This window comes from Anarhichas minor, unplaced genomic scaffold, assembly GCF_050575085.1.
Source record: "Anarhichas minor isolate MPS153535 unplaced genomic scaffold, ASM5057508v1 ptg000027l, whole genome shotgun sequence".
NCBI classification, from domain to species: Eukaryota; Metazoa; Chordata; class Actinopteri; order Perciformes; family Anarhichadidae; genus Anarhichas; species Anarhichas minor.
Window position 1 is genome coordinate 24,016,996 of NW_027466473.1, and position 19,402 is coordinate 24,036,397.

At 45.2% G+C, this 19,402-nt stretch overlaps 2 protein-coding genes across 3 annotated transcripts; one reads left to right on the plus strand and one right to left on the minus strand.

The window, feature by feature from the left end:
• Positions 1-489: 489 nt before the first annotated feature.
• On the plus strand, positions 490-6,374 carry ccdc90b (coiled-coil domain containing 90B). Its single transcript, XM_076101864.1, has 9 exons — positions 490-669; positions 1,400-1,519; positions 1,626-1,729; positions 1,821-1,922; positions 2,284-2,325; positions 2,419-2,490; positions 4,854-4,907; positions 5,002-5,116; positions 5,539-6,374. The coding sequence occupies exons 1-9, from the start codon at positions 627-629 to the stop codon at positions 5,592-5,594; spliced, it is 708 nt and encodes a 235-aa protein (XP_075957979.1). The 5' UTR covers positions 490-626; the 3' UTR covers positions 5,595-6,374.
• An 803-nt stretch (positions 6,375-7,177) lies between these two features.
• On the minus strand, positions 7,178-19,071 carry pcf11 (PCF11 cleavage and polyadenylation factor subunit). Of its 2 annotated transcripts, XM_076102485.1 has the most exons (18): positions 18,673-19,071; positions 16,154-16,279; positions 15,630-15,812; positions 14,779-15,021; positions 13,318-14,303; positions 12,692-12,866; positions 11,749-12,154; positions 11,545-11,673; positions 11,386-11,445; positions 9,958-11,207; positions 9,718-9,784; positions 9,514-9,639; positions 9,266-9,392; positions 8,858-9,041; positions 8,615-8,770; positions 8,352-8,444; positions 7,917-7,952; positions 7,178-7,823 (listed from the first exon to the last, which is right to left on the minus strand). In XM_076102485.1, the coding sequence occupies exons 1-18, from the start codon at positions 18,916-18,918 to the stop codon at positions 7,599-7,601; spliced, it is 4,818 nt and encodes a 1,605-aa protein (XP_075958600.1). In that variant the 5' UTR covers positions 18,919-19,071; the 3' UTR covers positions 7,178-7,598. The 2 variants fall into 2 exon arrangements, with proteins under 2 accessions (XP_075958600.1, XP_075958601.1); XM_076102486.1 differs by lacking the exon at positions 11,386-11,445 and having other exon boundaries at positions 18,673-19,070.
• Between the last annotated feature and the right edge of the window lie 331 nt (positions 19,072-19,402).

Below are 19,402 nucleotides of genomic sequence, written 5' to 3' on the forward strand. Positions count from 1 at the left end.
TCTATTCTATTCTATTCTATCATATTACATTATATCATCGACAGTTGTGCAAGAAGTATTCAGATATTTTTCTTAAGTAAAAGTAGTAATACTACAGTGTACAAATACTCTGTGACGAGTAAAAAATCCTGCATTGAAAATGTTACTCAAGTAAAGACACAACAATATATTTAAAGTACCAAAAGTAAAAGTACTCATTTTGCAGAATAATATATTCAGAATAATATAATTTATTATAGTATCATAATAGTTGCTGCATTAATGTGTTCATCACTTTAAAGGTTGAGCTCATTTTAATGACTTGTAAGTATAAAGAATGAATTTGAAATGTTTATGAATAAACTGACAATGTCAGTTTTGAGGAGTGCTGTATATCAATTTTACTTTTACTATTATTAATATTAATATTGTTGTTTTCCTGTTTTTTGTACAGTGACCACAGTAATGTGAGAACTCCGACAGTCCCTGAATGCAGCACAATGACAGCCCGATCTTTAAACTGTCGGTTGAACTTCCTCCTCGTGCTTTCATCTGTTTCCGGTCTGTGATCCTTACTGTTCCTCTAGTTTTATTAGTGTTTCATTAAACTTTATTCAAACTCTTAGAACACAACAACAGTCTCCAGTATGAATGCGCTGCTGCGGCGGGTCGGAACCGGAACCTGGAGAGGTGAGTCTGTTTATAAAGAGACGAAGAAGAAGATCCGTTCAGATACGATCTTACAATATAAGTACTAATACTACAGTATTTACTGCTCTGTGACAGTACAATACTAATACTACAGTGTAATACTGCTCTGTGACAGTACAAGTACTAATACTACAGTGTAATACTGCTCTGTGACAGTACAATACTAATACTACAGTGTAATACTGCTCTGTGACAGTACAAGTACTAATACTACAGTGTAATACTGCTCTGTGACAGTACAATACTAATACTACAGTGTAATACTGCTCTGTGACAGTACAAGTACTAATACTACAGTGTAATACTGCTCTGTGACAGTACAAGTACTAATACTACAGTGTAATACTGCTCTGTGACAGTACAAGTACTAATACTACAGTGTAATACTGCTCTGTGACAGTACAAGTACTAATACTACAGTATAATACTGCTCTGTGACAGTACAAGTACTAATACTACAGTGTAATACTGCTCTGTGACAGTACAATACTAATACTACAGTGTAATACTGCTCTGTGATAGTATAAGTACTAATACCACACTGTAAAATACTATGCTACAGTTAAAGGACTATTACCAAAGTGTACAAATACTCTGTTTCAGCAAAAGTACAAATACTATAGTTTACAAGTACTCTGTTACTATAAACGCTCTAATACAACGTATTGTATTGTGTGTGTGTGTGTGTGTGTGTGTGCGTGTGTTTTAGGTTTCCACATGACAGCTCCTACGATGACCTTTGACCTGAGGAAGGTTGACTTAACGTCTCTTGAACAACGTAAACTAACGTTTGATTCTCACTCGATGGTGACGGAGCTGCAGAGCAGCGGTGACAAAACAATTAAAACAATTAAAACAATTATATATATTTTATATCAAAACGACTTCCCGGTTTCATCCAGCAGGTTTTTTCTTTCCCCCGTCTTGACTTGCAGGTTTTGAGAAGCCTCAGGCGGAGCTCATCGTTTCGGCTCTGGTTACCTTGACGACCGCGAACATGGACATCGTTTACAAAGACATGGTGACCAAATCCCACCAGGTAGAAAAGTACACAAAACACACCTTTACTGCAGTAAAGAGGACATCCATGTGGTATTGATTGATCGGTATTGTGTTGATTGTTCTTGGAGGAAATCGCTCTGCAGCAGATCATGGCTCACCTGGACTCCATCAGGAAGGACATGGTGATCCTGGAGAAGAGCGACTTCGCCAACCTCCGATCTGAGAACACAGTACGACCACTCTATTTATTTGTATTTATTTATATCTATATTTATTTATTTATATTTATTTATATTTATTTATATTTATTTATGTTTATTTATATTTATTTATATTTATTTATATTTATTTATGTATATTTATATTTATTTATATTTATTTATGTTTATTTATATTTATTTATATTTATTTATATTTATTTATATGTATTTATATTTATTTATATTTATTTATATTTATTTATTCAATGTGTTCGGTTACAGTTTTTTCCTGTGAAACGGATCAATACTTCACCGGTTAAACTGTTTTTATGATGTTTTGACGCTTCCCATCAGATCAAGAATTAAACACTCTTCTGTTATTTTCTTGTAGAAGATGAAACGAGAGTTGGAGCAGATTCAAAACAGACTGAAGGTCGGAACGTGTTTTTATATTTAAAGTAACGATTTTATTACAAAATGTTTGTTCACATTCATTTGATCTGATGTGTTTGATGTTTGTGTTCAGGAGGAGAGTCTGAAAGTCAGAGCTGAAACCAAACTGGACATCAACCTGCAGAGCAGCAGGATCTCTGACGTGGTGAGAACCAGAGGAAGAGAACAAGAGGAATAGAACGAGAGGAATAGAACGAGAGCGAGAGAGCGAGAGGAATAGAACGAGAGGAATAGAACGAGAGCGAGAGGAAGAGAACAAGAGGAATAGAACGAGAGCGAGAGAGCGAGAGGAATAGAACGAGAGGAATAGAACGAGAGCGAGAGAGCGAGAGGAATAGAACGAGAGGAATAGAACGAGAGCGAGAGGAAGAGAACGAGAGCGAGAGAGCGAGAGGAATAGAACGAGAGGAATAGAACGAGAGCGAGAGGAAGAGAACGAGAGGAAGAGAACGAGAGGAAGAGAACAAGAGCGAGAGGAAGAGAACGAGAGGAAGAGAACGAGAGGAAGAGAACAAGAGGAATAGAACGACACCAAGAGAACGAGAGGAAGAGAACGAGAGGAATAGAACGAGAGAGCGAGAGGAAGAGAACGAGAGGAATAGAACGAGAGCGAGAGGAAGAGAACGAGAGGAATAGAACGAGAGCGAGAGGAAGAGAACGAGAGGAATAGAACGAGACCAAGAGAACGAGAGGAAGAGAACGAGAGCGAGAGGAAGAGAACGAGAGCGACAGAATGAGAGGAAGAGAACGAGACCAAGAGAACGAGAGGAAGAGAACGAGAGCGAGAGAACGAGAGGAAGAGAACGAGAGCGAGAGAACGAGAGGAATAGAACGAGACCAAGAGAACGAGAGGAAGAGAACGAGAGCGAGAGAACGAGAGGAAGAGAACGAGAGGAATAGAATGAGAGCGAGAGAACGAGAGGAAGAGAACGAGAGGAATAGAATGAGAGCGAGAGAACGAGAGGAAGAGAACGAGAGGAAGAGAACGAGAGCGAGAGAACGAGAGGAAGAGAACGAGAGCGAGAGAGCGCGAGAAATATAACGAGAGAACGAGAGGAATAGAACGAGACCAAGAGAACGAGAGGAAGAGAACGAGAGCGAGAGAACGAGAGGAAGAGAACGAGAGCGAGAGAACGAGAGCGAGAGAACGAGAGCGAGAGAACGAGAGCGAGAGAACGAGAGCGAGAGAACGAGAGCGAGAGAACGAGAGCGAGAGAACGAGAGGAAGAGAACGAGAGGAAGAGAACGAGAGGAATAGAACGAGAGGAATAGAACGAGAGCGAGAGAACGAGAGGAAGAGAACGAGAGGAATAGAGGAAGAGAACGAGAGGAAGAGAACGAGAGCGAGAGAATGAGAGGAAGAGAACGAGAGGAATAGAACGAGAGAACGAGAGGAAGAGAACGAGAGGAAGAGAACGAGAGCGAGAGAACGAGAGCGAGAGAACGAGAGCGAGAGAACGAGAGGAAGAGAACGAGAGGAATAGAACGAGAGAACGAGAGGAAGAGAACGAGAGGAAGAGAATGAGAGCGAGAGAACGAGAGCGAGAGAGCGAGAGGAATAGAATGAGAGCGAGAGAACGAGAGGAAGAGAACGAGAGCGAGAGAACGAGAGGAAGAGAACGAGAGCGAGAGAACGAGAGGAAGAGAACGAGAGCGAGAGAACGAGAGGAAGAGAACGAGAGGAAGAGAACGAGAGGAAGAGAATGAGAGCGAGAGAACGAGAGCGAGAGAGCGAGAGGAATAGAACGAGAGCGAGAGAACGAGAGGAAGAGAACGAGAGCGAGAGAACGAGAGGAAGAGAACGAGAGCGAGAGAACGAGAGGAAGAGAACGAGAGGAAGAGAACGAGAGGAAGAGAATGAGAGCGAGAGAACGAGAGCGAGAGAGCGAGAGGAATAGAATGAGAGCGAGAGAACGAGAGGAAGAGAACGAGAGCGAGAGAACGAGAGGAAGAGAACGAGAGCGAGAGAACGAGAGGAAGAGAACGAGAGCGAGAGAACGAGAGGAAGAGAACGAGAGGAAGAGAACGAGAGCGAGAGAACGAGAGGAAGAGAACGAGAGAACGAGAGGAAGAGAACGAGAGGAAGATAACAGGAAGTCGGTGATCAAAGATCGATTATTTAAATGGTTCAAAGAATCCGTCTCACTCACCGACTGTGTTGGTTTTAAAGCTCTTCAGCACAAACATCAGTCAGTGAACGCACCGTAGCTCAAATATATCAAATTAAAAATATATGCATAGATTCGGTGTGATATACACTTTCCGTCCTGATATCTGATGTTTATTATCAATAAAAGTCCACAAACCTGCTGAGAAATCATAGAAAAAGACACGTTGCTCATAACTGAGAATGATCACGTTTAAAGTTTTCTCAAAGTCATCCTGAGATCGTTTTCTGTAAATCAACGATCACGCCGTCAACGGGAGCTGATCATGTTTTTAATTTGACAAAATGGAAACAAATATCGTCTGAAAGATTGTTTTTGTTTTGTGTGTTTTTCTGTCAAGTTCAGTGAACAGGAGAAGAAGCTGATGGAGACCAGTTCAGAGTTCCATCACAAGGTATAGTACTACAATAATACTCCTGTAATATTCTACTAGAGGAAACTACACACACGTGTGCGATGTGATCGCTTGGTGTGTCTCATGTGGTCAGAAAGCCGACCTGGAGAACGACAACATGGAGATCAACAGGAAGATCGACCTGCAGGTGGCGTCGCTCAAGACCGTCCTGGAGTCTCTGAAGCTGGAGACGATCCGCTACCTGGCAGGTACACGAAGAAGTACTCTACTACACGAAGAAGTATTCTACTGTAGTGAATCATTACACGAAGAAGTATTCTACTGTAGTGAATCAGTACGCGAAGAAGTACTCTACTGTAGTGAATCAGTACGCGAAGAAGTACTCTACTGTAGTGAATCAGTACGCGAAGAAGTACTCTACTGTAGTAATTCATTGTTTGGTCGATAAAATGTCAGAAAATAGTGACAGATGAGTCCAAAGTCTCTTTAAACATCCAAAACCCCAAAATATAAAATGTAACATGATTTAATAAAAAATCAGGAAAACAACTACATTTACAAGTAAAAAGTACAATATGTACCTCTGAGATGTAGTACAGTAAGTACCCTCCAGTACTCTAGTAAACACACTAGCAGTAGTACTAGTAGTAATACTATGTTTTCTCCTCAGCGACCGTGTTTTCCTGCCTCGCCATCGCTCTGGGAGTTTACCGGCTGTGGAGGTGAAACACAGCCGGGACTCGTTTAACTCGTCTTCCTCCGCCACACAAAGTAGTTCCGGTGGACTCAGCTGCTGCTATGAAATGTCACAGTTTAAAGTTTAAAGTCAGATGTTACTTTAGTACAGAAGTAGTCTCAGTTAAAGGAAAGTACGCAGAAGAGTGTACTGGTACTATAAAGTACCAAAGCACATTTACTCAAGTAGAGTATATAAGAACAGTGTTGAGGTACTTGTACTTAGTATCTTCATTTAATGCTACTAGATATTCTACATCACTACATTTCATTTACTTAAGTAAAAGTACAACAATTTAAAAATACTCCATCACAAGTAAACATCCTGTTTTCAAAATACTACTTCAGCATATAAGTACTAAAGTATTATCAGCTTCCAATACTTTGAATGATTTTAAATGCAGTACTTTTGCTCGTACAGAGTACTTTTTAATTGTCGTATTTCTACCGGATCAGAGTACTAAACGCTGAAATACTTCCCTCTGAAATAAAGTGGACTAGAAATATAAGTACAAGTACCTCAAAGATGTACTTAAAACTATGTGCATGAAGTAGTGAAGATATTTCAGGTGAAAACATATTTAACAGAACAATCAGAGAATATTTAATAAACCTGTTTATTATAATAAATATAATACAATACATATATTAAAACTCTTATTTGATAATATTGTGTTGAATTTGAAGGTTTGATTGTTTCAAATGTAAAAACATTCAATGTGTTGTACTGAAAACAAATACAAGATTTTAAATAAAAAGAAATAAACCACACGTGTTTTTATAATTATGTGACGAAAGCAGAGAAATTAAGGATTCAGTGCTGAGAGGAAGACATGTTGTATGTTGTCAGAAATACAACAGAAGAAGAAGAACCACTCACATTTACATGATAAAATATTTTTTTAATTAATTTTTTAAAAAGCAGACAGGAAACATCAAGTTCGTCAGTCTCTTCGTTTCCTGTGAGTCGAGGGCGGGAAAGACGGACCAACGATGCATTTAATGACCGCAGAAAAAAAGTAGAAGAGAGACGTATATTTAAATCCATGGAGCATCTTTTACTTAAAATACTAACATTTTTTGTAAATATTACTAAAAATGTTTCGGTCATTTTATTAATATTTTTCAGGGAAAAATTGAGAGAATTTTAAACTTCCGTGGAAACTAAACAGACTTACGGAATGTCACGTTACGAAGCGTAGAGACTAAATTAGTCAAATTAACTTAATGCTTCATTCACACGTCACAGTGAAGGAAAGTATTACAACAGATCCACCAGGATGTACCCTGCTCCTCCAGGATGTACCCTGCTCCTCCAGGATGTACCCTGCTCCTCCAGGATGTACCCTGCTCCTCCAAGGGTACTTCAAGTCTCTTAACTGCATCCCCGTTTCCCTCACGTGGGTCCTTTCCTTGCGTCTTAGTCCCTCCCACCAGGGATGCATGGAGGAAACGACTCACGTAAAATAAAAACACCAGAAGAACATTTAATTCAATAAACCTTTATTTTTGTTTTGAAACCTAAATGACAATTTAACTGTTCGCATCAAAGATCAATCACCGTTCACACAAACAACGTTTCAGACTCTTTTATTAAAGACCAAAGAAAAACAAAAACAAAGACTTCGATCCTCCGAAGAAACGATTCCTGAAGAGGAGGCGGAGCCTCCTGTCGTCCAATCAGAAGATGCTTACCTTTAAACGCAGCTACCCGCCATTTAACCCGATCGATCAATATTTACAGACAGGCGATTCAAATCACTGTTACACCAGAGATACCAAAAAATACTTTAATTTATAAATTAAATCATTTACATCTCTTTGATCTCACAGAAAAGAAAAAAAGGAAACAAAACATTTCTTCTTCTTTTTCAATAAACAGTTTCAATTCACAGAGAAACAGGAAGAGACCACAAATGGTCGCGCAGAATCCAAATACAAAAATGTATTGAAGTTTATGTCGCTGAGGAGGAACGATAAAAACACCGAACACGGTTACGCTTTACTCTGATCGTCTGTTAAAACCTCTTTCTTCACAGCAGGGAGCTCGCTCGCCTCAGACTCTACTTCCAGTTTGACTGAGGCGGCGGCAGCGGCGGCAGCCACAGCACAGGAAGCGACCTCCTCCTCCTCTTCTTCTTCTCTCTTAATGAAGGCGCTCAGCGGGTGGTCGGTCAGCACCTTGCTGGGCGACGGCGTGACGTCGAGATACGACGACGTCTGAGGAGACAGAACAAACAGCAGCTGTTCAGACGTCTGACGGTTTAAATTAGAATTATTATCTTTGATGTGATTTATGTCTCAGTTACTTACATTTTTATAATCTTCAAAACAGGCGGGATGGAAGTTCTGTGGAGAGAAAACATTCATGGGTTTATTGATGGTCAGCTGTTCAGCGTTACATTTTACAGAAATTAATTGGGAACGATTGAGACGATTCTGAACAATTTTCACTTAAATTACAAATATTTTTGTACATATTACTAATAATGTTGGGACCGTACCAGCTGATTTTAGTGATATCTTTGGACATTTTACAACTTCTTTGGGGGGAAATTGGGAGAGTATTTAACTAGATGGGAACATTTTTTAATTATATATATTTTATTCTTTGTAATATTTTACAAATATTTTTCAGGGGAAACCTGGGCTAATAGGACTAGAATTTATGGGATTGTTTGCACTTAGATGACTAAATAGTTTGTACATATTACTGATATTTATTAATATAGTTCCACGTGTCGGTACCTTGTCGTCCACCCTGAGGGCGTCCTTCAGGAACCAGTCCTCCTCCTCCTCCACCCAGTACGTCTCAAACGGCTCCTGACAGATTTCACACAACTGCACGAGGAAAACAAACATCAAGTTATTTATTGAGCGCTCACATTTTCATTATTGTAAATCATCGTTTCTTCGTTGTAGTCCTCAGCTTTAGTTACTTCATAAGACTAGAAGATCAGTTAAAGATGTATTCTAACAACAACTGATGCATCGAGTGGCTCCCGTCTCACCTCTCCCACTTGGTCCTTGGTGGCCTTCACGCTCTGGAACTCCTTCTCCTTGGCGGCCTGCTGGCTCTTCTGGACCTCCTCCTCGTTCTCCTTCTCAAAGAAGTGACTCTTGGCTCGCTCCTCCAGGTCGGCGATCTCCTCGAACTCGACCCAGTCCTGATGGAGGGAACGCACACACACGAGGGTGAGTTTAAAGGTGAGGACTGAAGGCTGCCGTTAGTCTGAGAGGTCGGTGTTTCTCACCCGGAGGCCGTAGTACCAGCGGCGGTGCGTGATCTTCTTGCTGGCCACTTTGCCGGCGTGGTTCTGCCTGAAGTGCCAGTCCAGGTGGTCTGCGTACAGGTCGGTCTGAGCCGTGGTGAACCTCATGCTGCACAGGCAGCACTGGTTCCCCGAGTACAGCTTGGTCACCACGCTCTCCAAGCGCCTGAGAGAAGAGGGGGGGCACGAAACAACACGGGAACAAAGTGAGTCACAACACAGACGATCAAAACACAACCAGGGCTTTTATCAGCCGTAGAGTAAAGTTTTTACTTTGTTCTTGTCCTCTATAGTGTTCATTTGCATAAAACACATACTTCACTGTTTAAAATGATTATTATACTAAATCATGTCAATGATCAGAAGAGTTTTGCTGATTATTGAACTCACTGTTTCAAGTCGTCGACGTTGAAGCTGGTGAGGTCGGGGATGTCGTCTTCCTCCTCTTCCTCCACCTCCTCTTCCTCCTCCTCCACCACCACCCGGGGCGGAGCTACCACAGGCGTGGTGGTGGGTTCTGGGGGTTAAAAAAGAATGAACAATGTATATTTTAATAACAGCAGCTGTATTATTAAACCCCGGTGCTGTTTCATGAGGCGGCAAAACGTTTCAACGCAACAGAAAAATGTCTCTCTCACCGGCGCTGGCGGTCGGTGCAGCGTCGGGCTGCGAGGGCTTGATGATGCCGTTAGAGATGAGTTTGGACAGCAGGTCGTTGACGTCAACCTGACCGAAGTGGTTCTCTGGGGGGGCGACCTGTGGAGCTGCAGGGACGCAAACAAACCCGTCAGAAACATTTCACTTCTTCATTAATGAGAGAAACACTGAATGTCAGAACGTACTCTGCTGTCCGAAAGGCACTGGGTTCTGAGGCAGGAAGGACTGGTTGAGGTTCCCCAACATGTTCACCTAAAAACAACCACAGAACAGGTTCATACGCGAAATACAGACGCATCTAAAAACCACAAGAAGAAGAAAACCACACGATGCTCCGGGAAGACTAAGCAAATAACGTTTGTTATGCTACTTCAGTCTCATGTGGACTCTGGATTTAAAACATGTTTATAGAGAACTTGACTCACCGGCTGCTGCATGCCGCCGACAGCGGGGGCGGCGGGGTTGTAGAAGGGGGCGGGGCCTGGCTGATTGAAGGGCGGAGCCTGCTGCATGTTGAAGTTTCCCGCCTGCTGAGCCGGGAACGCCATCGGCCCAGCGGGGAACTGAGGGTTCATGGGCTCCGGGAACCGCTGGGGGTTCATGCTGAAGTTCTGCTGGGGGGGGATGGGGTTGTCGTAGATGGGCCTCATGGGGGGGGGCTGCAGGTTGTGTTGGGGAGCGAACCTCAGGGGCCCCTGCTGGCCAGGGGAGCACTCGTAGAGCGGAGGTCCACCCTGATGGGGGGCCACGTTGGGTAAGTCAAACCGGGGTCCCGGCTGACCAGGGGCCTCGAACCTCATCGGACCCATCTGGTTTGGAGCGCCGTCGAAACGCCGCTGCTGCTGCTGGAAGCCCATCGGTCCAGGAGCCATGTTGTTCTCGAAGCACCGCGGTGCGTCAAAACACTGCATAGGGCCCTCGAAGTGACCCGGTCCGGGCCCCTGCTGACCAATAGGACCGTCAAACCTCCCGGGGCCCTGAGGGCGAGGTGGACCGTCGTACCGCCCCAAACCGTGAGACATGTGGGGTCCGTCGAACCTCTCCGGCATGTTGTGGTGAGGCGGGCCGTCGAACCTGCCGGGACCCTGGTGGTGAGGCCCCTCGAATCGGGATGAGTCATCGTAGCGACCGGGGCCCTCGTACCACCCTGGAGGGTGCGGTCTGGCGGGACCCATGTGTCCCGGTCCGTCGTACCGTGGTGTGGGGTGTCCTCCGTCGTGAGGAGGCGTGTGTCCTGGGGAGTCGCTGTGCTGCCGGACCGAAGACAGCGGTCCCACGCGGGGCGGCGCCTTCAGAATGGATTTGGGGGGAGGAGTGGGGATGTCCAGATTGAGGGGCCCGTCGTCAGAGTGCTCGCTGTTGGGGCTCTCGAAGCGAGGGATCGGGCTCATCTCTGACGGGTCTTTTTGGTGAAGCGGCGAAAGGCGCTCGCGCTCGAACCTCGGGGCCGCCAGCGCCGCCGCTGCCGCCGCCGCCGCCTCGGGGCCGACCGGGCTCGGACAGTTCCTGAGGACCACGGTGCCCGAGGGCGGGGGCCCCTCTGGCTTCCGTGGATCGGGGAGCCTGGAGTCGGCGGGCGGGCCGTAAACCCGCGGAGCGTCGTAGCCGCTCTTCTGCTCCTCGCGCTCGTCGAAGCGCGGCCGCTCCGTCAGCGGAGAGTTCCACTCTCTCTCACCTGGAAACAGATTAGAACTCTCGTTTACTGACAGTCAGTGAAGCTCTCGTCATCTTTCAGGTGTTTTACTTAAACTGTCCTGAACTCGGCTTCTCTCTATGTGCTGACTCCCATGATCTCCTGAGTGAACTAAACACCTAGATGTGTAAACTGTGATCTCTTTAGAAGAGTCTCTAACCCCGCAGAAGTGATCGAGACCCTGACACCACGCTGCTCCAGAACCTGACCTCTGACCTCTCTGTGGATAAAGACGACAGGTGACAGATAATATTTTTCACAGATCACTTTGAGACAGATCAAAGACTGGTGGTGGTGGATGTGTTGGCGGTGGACTCACTGGGCTCTCTGGGCTCGGCTTTCCTCCTGAAGCGAAGGCCCGGCAGAGACTTCAGAGTGGGGAACTCTTTCCCGTGGTTGTACTCCTCGATCAGCCGCGGCTCCTCCTGCTCCTTGCTCCTCCTCTCACCTGAAAGAGTCATAAAGAATGAATATTCTGAATCCCTTTAGTATCATGAAGAGTATCCATAAACCCTCAGCTCACCTTGCCGTTCCCGTGGCACCCGGCTGTATTTCGGGTGACCGGCGCTTCGCCCGCTGACGCCGGTCTTTGCCCCAGGCCCCGCCTCCTCGTCCTCCTCCGGACTCTCCTCGCCCTCCCACTCCTCCCCGGCGGCTCGGTGGGTGACCTGCGTCTTCCTCAGCTTGGACTTGTGCTCGTAGTAAGACAACTCCGCGGCGTCCATGTTGTCTCGGGGCCGCACGGAGGCGGAGGGAGGCGAGCTCAGCAGCTTCTTGGCGGGGAAGTCGCCTGCGACGACGGCGTCGACGTCCCAGCCGTCGGAGCGCTGCTGCTTCTCCTCCTGGTACTGGAAGAAGTGTTTGATCTGGTGGGCCATGTTCAGGAAGTCCTCCTGGGAGATCTCACCGCTCTCCAGACGCTTACTGGCCTGCAGAGAGAAACCGCCGACCGTTAGAGGAACGGTGGAGTCTGTCTATTTAGTTTCTCCTCCGATGCTCAACATGTTTGGGAATTTTCCCTCCTCATGAAGACATGAATGGTTTATGTTTTTATGCATTTATGAACAGTAATCTCAGTTGAATATTTTCAAACAGGATTTGTGACACAGCGACTAGTTTGTGATCTTGAGAGGAGCCGATATGAAACAATAAAGACTTTAATGATCTTTTAAATGTTTATTGTGCTTTTGTTTGCTTGTTTTTATGGTTATTATGTAAAGTGTTGCCTTTAAGTATGAAATGTATTAATAATAAATCTGCCCCGAAGTTAAATATATTTGCATATTCATCGTCTGGATATGAAGACGCGTGTTTTACGGCTCGTTCCCTTCAACACGTCTCTCACTATCTGGAGGAGGAAGCTGCAAGAGTTCACATTGAGCGGTTAGATTTTCTCTCCTTGAATCAGCCGGTGACTGAACATCAGAGATTAAACACCATCAGCTGAAGCACATCACAGCTCCTACCCTCCGCAGCAGGTCCTTCTTGGAGGCCGAGTTGAGAACTTCGGGTATCTGCAGGTTGGCGTCCACGCTGAGGCGGTGCTTCGGGGTCCGGGGGGTGGTGGGCCGGGTCGGGGTCCCGTACTGTTTGTGTCTCTGGGGACCCGGCTTCACGTGAGAGTCTTCAGGAAGCTTCGGACTGAAGAGGAAACGAGACTTTTAGACAACAGCTGGGACCTTTTCTTTTAGTTCAGAGTTTAGATGCAGTATGAAGTAGAAAGGACCACGAACACGTGAGAGCTGAAGATTTGAATATTAAATATGAGATCCAAACTTAACTCAAAGTAGGATCAAGACCATTATTATGTTTCACAAAATCTGAATATCACAGAAAACGGTTTGAATGTTCCCCGTAGTCACAAAAACAATGTGTTGACTTTGACACAAAGAGAATCCTCACATTTCAGAAGCTGCAACCAGCAAATGTTCAGTTATAAACGATTCACAGACGATCAAAAACGTCTAAATAAGTATAAACTATAAGGATATATTTGACGCCAGATTTCCGTCGCCTGCGACACATTTCTTCGTAGACATTCAGGTTTTTAGGATCCAGCGCCGGTGAAACACTTAATGAGTTGATGACTCACTGTTTGTTCTCCTCCCAGCCGCTCCTCCAGCGGTGAGGAGCCTCCTTGGCCTCCTTGCCTCCTCCGTCGTGGCTCCTCGGTGAGTGAGAGTCTCTGGACTCGGAGTGCCGGTCCTCCGCGGGCCTCTTGGACCTCCTGCTGTCCGGCTGGTTCTTCTTGGCCGCGGCGGGCCTGTCCCCTCGGCCCGGCTTGATGTGATCCGGTCCGACTCTCCTGGGTTTGCCGGGTTTGTGAGACGGCGACGGTGACATGGAGCTGCTCCGGACTGACCGCCTGTCCTTCCTCTTCGGGGAGGAAGAGGAGGCGCCGGCGGGCGAGCGGGACCTGGACCGTGAGCGGGTGCGTTTCCTGGCGTGCGTGCGGGCGTTGCCTCCGGCCTTGAACTCGATCTTCTCCGTGGACTCGACGCGGTCGTGTTTGCCCACCGAGCCGTTGACCAGCTTCCCCTTGTTGAACCTCTGGGGGTCGACTCCCCGAGGCGCCTCCTCTCGCTCCTTCTTGTCGGGGCAGCGCTTCTTCTCCTTCAGCTCCTCGTCTTTGGTCTCGCCGCTCTTGTCCTGCGGGCGTTTCTTCAGCCGGGGGTCTTTCTTGGTGCCGTCCGCCGACTTCTGGATCTCAGGCTCCACCTTGTTTTTACTCTGGAGGACTTTGGCCATCGGAGACGGAGATTTGGACTTCTGCTTCTCCTCCAACGCTTCTTTTCTCGGGGTTTTGACTTTGTCCGGACGGGTGGGCTTCTCGGGCGTCAGGGCCGGACTTCCTGTCACGGAGTGGCTGTCTTTTTTCCCAGCGTGCTGTTCTTTGGGATGGGGGGCGGACAGGGGGCCGGTGCGGTTCAGCCGGGGGTCTCTGGTGGGCGGCTTGGCGTCCGTCTGAGTCGGAGGAGGGATCCACGGTCGGACCGCGGGGGCAGTTTGGCCGGCGGTCTTCGCCGCTGCGTTCTGAGACGAAGCCGAGGTCGCTGTCGGGATCACAAACCCTCCGGCCTGAAGACACAAACAGTCAGAGAGTTTGAACTAATCCAACATGTGGAGGGACAGAAGGCTGCTGCATGAAGACTAACAGGAAACAGACTTCATGTTATTATCAGCGTTAGGGTTTTAACTATACTAGCACTGATCGATTCATCGGGTCGGTCTCCTGTGGATACTCTTCCCGGCTCTTTTTGATTATTTAGTGAGAAAGTTATGTTTATGAACACATTGAGCAGCAATGAGTGAAGTGTGTGCAGAGTAAAGCATAAAGACAAAGAGCCAGAGAGGAGGTTTGAGACGACATAGAACCGCATCAATACTCTGGGTTTTACTCATTTAGAACCGGTTCCCGTTAAGAACCGGATTTCTTTATGTTCAGCGGGTTAGAAAACGAGCTGAACATAAAGTATAACTACAGACGACTTTATGGAATCCCGAATCAAAGAGCAGATCTGGGATCAGAACCAACGGCCCCGGTTGTTCCTACCAGCTGAGCTTTGGTCTGCTCCAGCTCCAGCTCGATCTTCTTGTGCTGAAGCTCCAGCAGCTGCTTCTGTTTGGCCAGCAGCTGCTGTCGGATCAGCTGCTCCTGGGTCAGGCTGAACTGGCTGGCGGCGGTGACGGCGGAGACCGGTACCGGTTGGGGAGCCGGTACCGGCGCCGCCGCCGGAGGCGGTGGAGTCGGTGTCGGCTGAGTGGGAGCCGGCTGAGGAGACGGAGCATCTTCAGACTGAGACGGTCAAGAGGGACGAAGAGAGAAGACAAATTATGACTTCAGACTTTAACAAGAGATCAACACAGCTGTAAAACATCCAAACGTTGTTTCCTTCAGACAAAGAGAAACAGAGTTACGAGTGAATCGTTGTGAGATGAACGCTTGTCTGCTCGTGATCTGACATTTAGTTACAACCTAAAATCCATGAAGCCAAAACCCATTTGGGACTACAGATGAAAAATAGCCTTTTGGCTAACTCTTTATTAATGTGCAAAGTCTTGAATGTAACGATAGAGTAACCCAGAGAAAGGTTGTCCAACAAATGCATTTATATAAATCAGCAGCAGAGATGAAGTCAGTGTCGTAGGACAGCTGATTGCTCCGTGTCTTTAAACATCTAAAACCAGCCGACAGGATGTATTTTATTGTGAAAGTCTGGCACGGATTGTCTGGATCGAGCGCAGCTGGATTTGAGTTTCATGGATGAAACCGGGAACCACGTGTTTGATCCCGGGGCCGTAGCAGATCAGATTTAACTTGGAGATAATAACAGTACGGAGCCTCACGAGTCTCCAACGTAACCAACTGGCTCTATGAGGATCGACTGGCGGACACATACACACCTGCTTTAAGAACTTGGGGTTGACGTGGATGCTGGCGTTGACGGTGGGCGGCAGCGGCTTGATGGGCCACGCCGGGTCCACGGAGTTGACCCGCACGTCCAGCGCGTACAGCTTCTTCAGAGGAAACACGTCATCCCACGTCGAGCGCAGCTTGAACAAACTCTTTCTGGTGTTTTCATCCACCTACGAACAGAGGACATGACTTGGTCCACAGATGGCAACAGAATACAGAGAAACATACTGCAGCAGCATCAGCATCACAACAAGCGTTTACAAGTGTAAGCAGCTCTACGTCCACTACGAGTAAAGAGGTGAAAAATATAGTTTTAGCACTTTAAGGACAAGTTCAAAAGAATGATTAATAATGATCCCTCCCCCTTTTATTTATCGTTTATGGCGTTATGTACACAGGAGCAGAGGGCAGACCACAGAGAATAAAGCAAGCAACACAACAAACAGGAGGGAAGTGGAGCGGCTAAGAGTCATAGTGCTTAAAAGTTTAACAGCAGCAAAGAGAACTGTACCTTTTCAAAGACACATATAAATGAAGTGATTAGGTTTTTAGCAAACACTGCAAGGTACTCTCCTCCAACATTCTTCACTATGGAATCCACTAAGTACAAAACTGGAAGCTTCTCTGCAGATGGGGCCTGGAGCAATAGAGAACTCGACAAGTTTAGAACACAACAGGGGTTAAAAAACAACATTTCAGAACAACGCTTCAGAATTACAGATGTGTCCCCCTCACCCCCCCGCTGTGTGAAAAACATGTAAAAAATGTGTGCACGAGACAAAATGTAAAGAAAGTCTGCAAAGTGAGAAAAAAAGTGTTTGAAAACTAAATATAAAAAAAAAAAAATCAGCCCGCAGTCGGGATTTATCTTCAGTCTGGAATCAAAATAAAAATCGAGGAAAAATACTCCAATAAAGTCCTGTGATCTGAGATCGATCCAGAAGAAAAACCATCATCTTCAACAGCAATCAGTCACTTTAGTCTCTGCAAAGACATCTCAGGAGGTTAGTGATCCTTCCCCAAAGTCGGGGGGGGGGGGGGGGGAATAAACATGTCCATGGTGCATTGTGGGTTAAAAAAAAAGGGTCACTGAGTCCAGTTCTCGGGAGCCGTTTACCTCCAAAGAGGGTTTATTCCTTAAACCACTCTTTGTACTTTACCCAGACGACACGTCGGAGAGTTTTAGTTTAACTTTTGATTCACTCACTCAAAGCTTTAACCCTCACAAGTGTTTTTCTCCTTTTCGGTTGTTAAAAAAACCTTTTAGAGGATCTGTTGGCGTTTAGTTAAAACAAGCTGCATTTTAAACTCTGCACCCTGAAGCAGAAGATCCTAAACGCTGCAGCGTCGACAGCTAAACACCGTTTGTCGTGTCAGTAAATGGAAACCAGAGTCGTACCAATAAATTACACTGGGAAATAAAAAATGACAAAAAGCACATTTCACATTTTTTATTATAACAATTTTAACCATTCAATCACATTTCAGTAATTCAAGATTTCACTAGTGAATTAATGCAGAGAAACTGACTGAGATGAATTTACTACAGACGGTGAGGCCACGTCTGTCTAATAATAGCTACCCGGCAATATTTATTAACAATAAATTAGAGTGAAAAACATCAATGTGGTCCGGCCTCGATCAGAATATTATTAATGTGACGGATGCTCAAAATACTTCTAGAAGCTGAGGATAAATAAACGCTGCAAAAGTCAAAATCCACCGTAAACTAAACCAGCTAAATATGTTTTCATAGACGGCGTGAACACATTCACTTTGTCTAATAAGTCAAACTAGACGTTTTATTATCAACCAGAGTCCAGCAGTTATCGCTTGATGACTCTGGAGTTAAAGCTGCTCATTGTGATCAATCTACGACATTTATTGTTCAAATTAGCTTCAATAAAGTTTATTTTTGTTCTTAAAAAGGGGGCTGATCACACACGGATGTGACCGATTTTCTAGTATTTTTAGACGCACGTTTTGGTCGTCACCATCTTGGTTCTGTGACACAACCGGGTGGACAGAAACCGTGGTAGTGACCTGTCAATCACCGTGTAGCCCCACCCTAAAGCATCCCCTGCTTTATGGTCTGTTTGACTCTAAATGGACGACAATTTACTAAATGAACATCATGCTGTATTGAAGAAGACTTGAAACTAGAGATTGAGACCATAAACTTGCCCCCTGATGGACGCTAGAGAGAATGCAGCTTTAACACATGAATGCCGCCTGCTCACTGCTTGTGAAAGTTACACTTGGACCAGGCAGCCAGCAACTTTTAGGAACTAATGATTTAAATAAGGGCTAATCATGTGTTCGCACTGGGAAGTGGATTTACCTAAAAATAACCATCTGCTGAGATACAGAAGTCTCTTTTCCCAAAGTATGACGATGAAGAGGTGAATCTGAAACGGATTAGTTATATATTTCGATCTGTACATAGTGGCTCAGACTGTATATGTTTCTGTGTTACATGTGTTCACATAATTTGTCAATAAAAGCCGATTTTGTGCTTTTTTTGGCTCCAGAACAACCCATTTTTAAAGTCCGCCATGTTATTTCTTCTTCTATGGCTTAATAAAGTGGTATCTAAGTAACAGTCGAATTAATAACTGGCACCACTTTGGCAACGAGTATTTAACTAGCTAGTTTACCAAATAAAACACGTCTTTTAATCACGTCACGTTGGTTTGAACTGACCTCCAAGTAATTAGTCGATTTCACACATTATTTTAAACACAAATAACATCAAGAGGTTTAAAATAATCTATTTTACGGTGGATTTTAACGAGTTTCGATGAAGAGAAATGTTAACTAAGAATATTAAGTGTATGTTGTGTTTAAACTTTAATAAAACACACAAATATAGTTATAAATAAAACGTAATGTATAGCTACGGTGACATGTTTTTACGCTAAGCTAACAGCTAGCTCAACAACAACTTGAGGCCTTGTTGCTACACATACAATCCAGACGAAAAAACACCTGAAATTGAAAGTATTCTATATATTTTTTTGTTATAAAAACCTTGCTTATTTGCGCTTCAATAATAGCGACGATATCCTTGGCGAAGTTGAGGTTTTCCTCGGCCAGGATGGTCAGCATGTTGATGTGCGGCTTGCTGTTGAACGTCAGGTCCTCCAGCGACGACTGGTACTCTCGGCACGCGTCTTCTCGAGCTGCTTTGTCGGCCATCTTTGTTTGTGACCCGGGAAAACCTACAGCGGCTCTATCGATACTAACGTCACCATTGATCAGCAGCAGGCAGTCCATGAACTCATGGAGATAACTTTGTTCTGACTCTGTGATAGATGTAAAAAATAAAATAAAAAAGCGCCGGTTTTGTGGGTTTTTATGTCGAGCCGTCGCGTCTTTGTCGTTAGTAGTTCAGCCTCCGACGACAAGAAGATGGCGACTGTTAGCTGAAGGCCGCATACGTCAACACGTTCACACTATCACGTGACGTGAGTTCACGTCCTTCATTGGCTTATTTTTAGGGGCCGTGCGGAGACCGGGTTCTCGGTTCTCATTGGCTCGGTGAAATAACAGCCAAGACGAGTGAGCCAATCAGATCGAAGTCCATGTGAGTTTATGATTAAGTAAGCTTTTATAGGGCATAACACCATGAGGCTGAAGCATGGCGGATCACTCTGCTCTCTGGTAGTTTTAGGGGATTAATACAGCAATATTATGTTTTTATGACAGAAAAAATAATTACTATATTAAAACAATTTAAACATATGCTGTAAAAGGTATA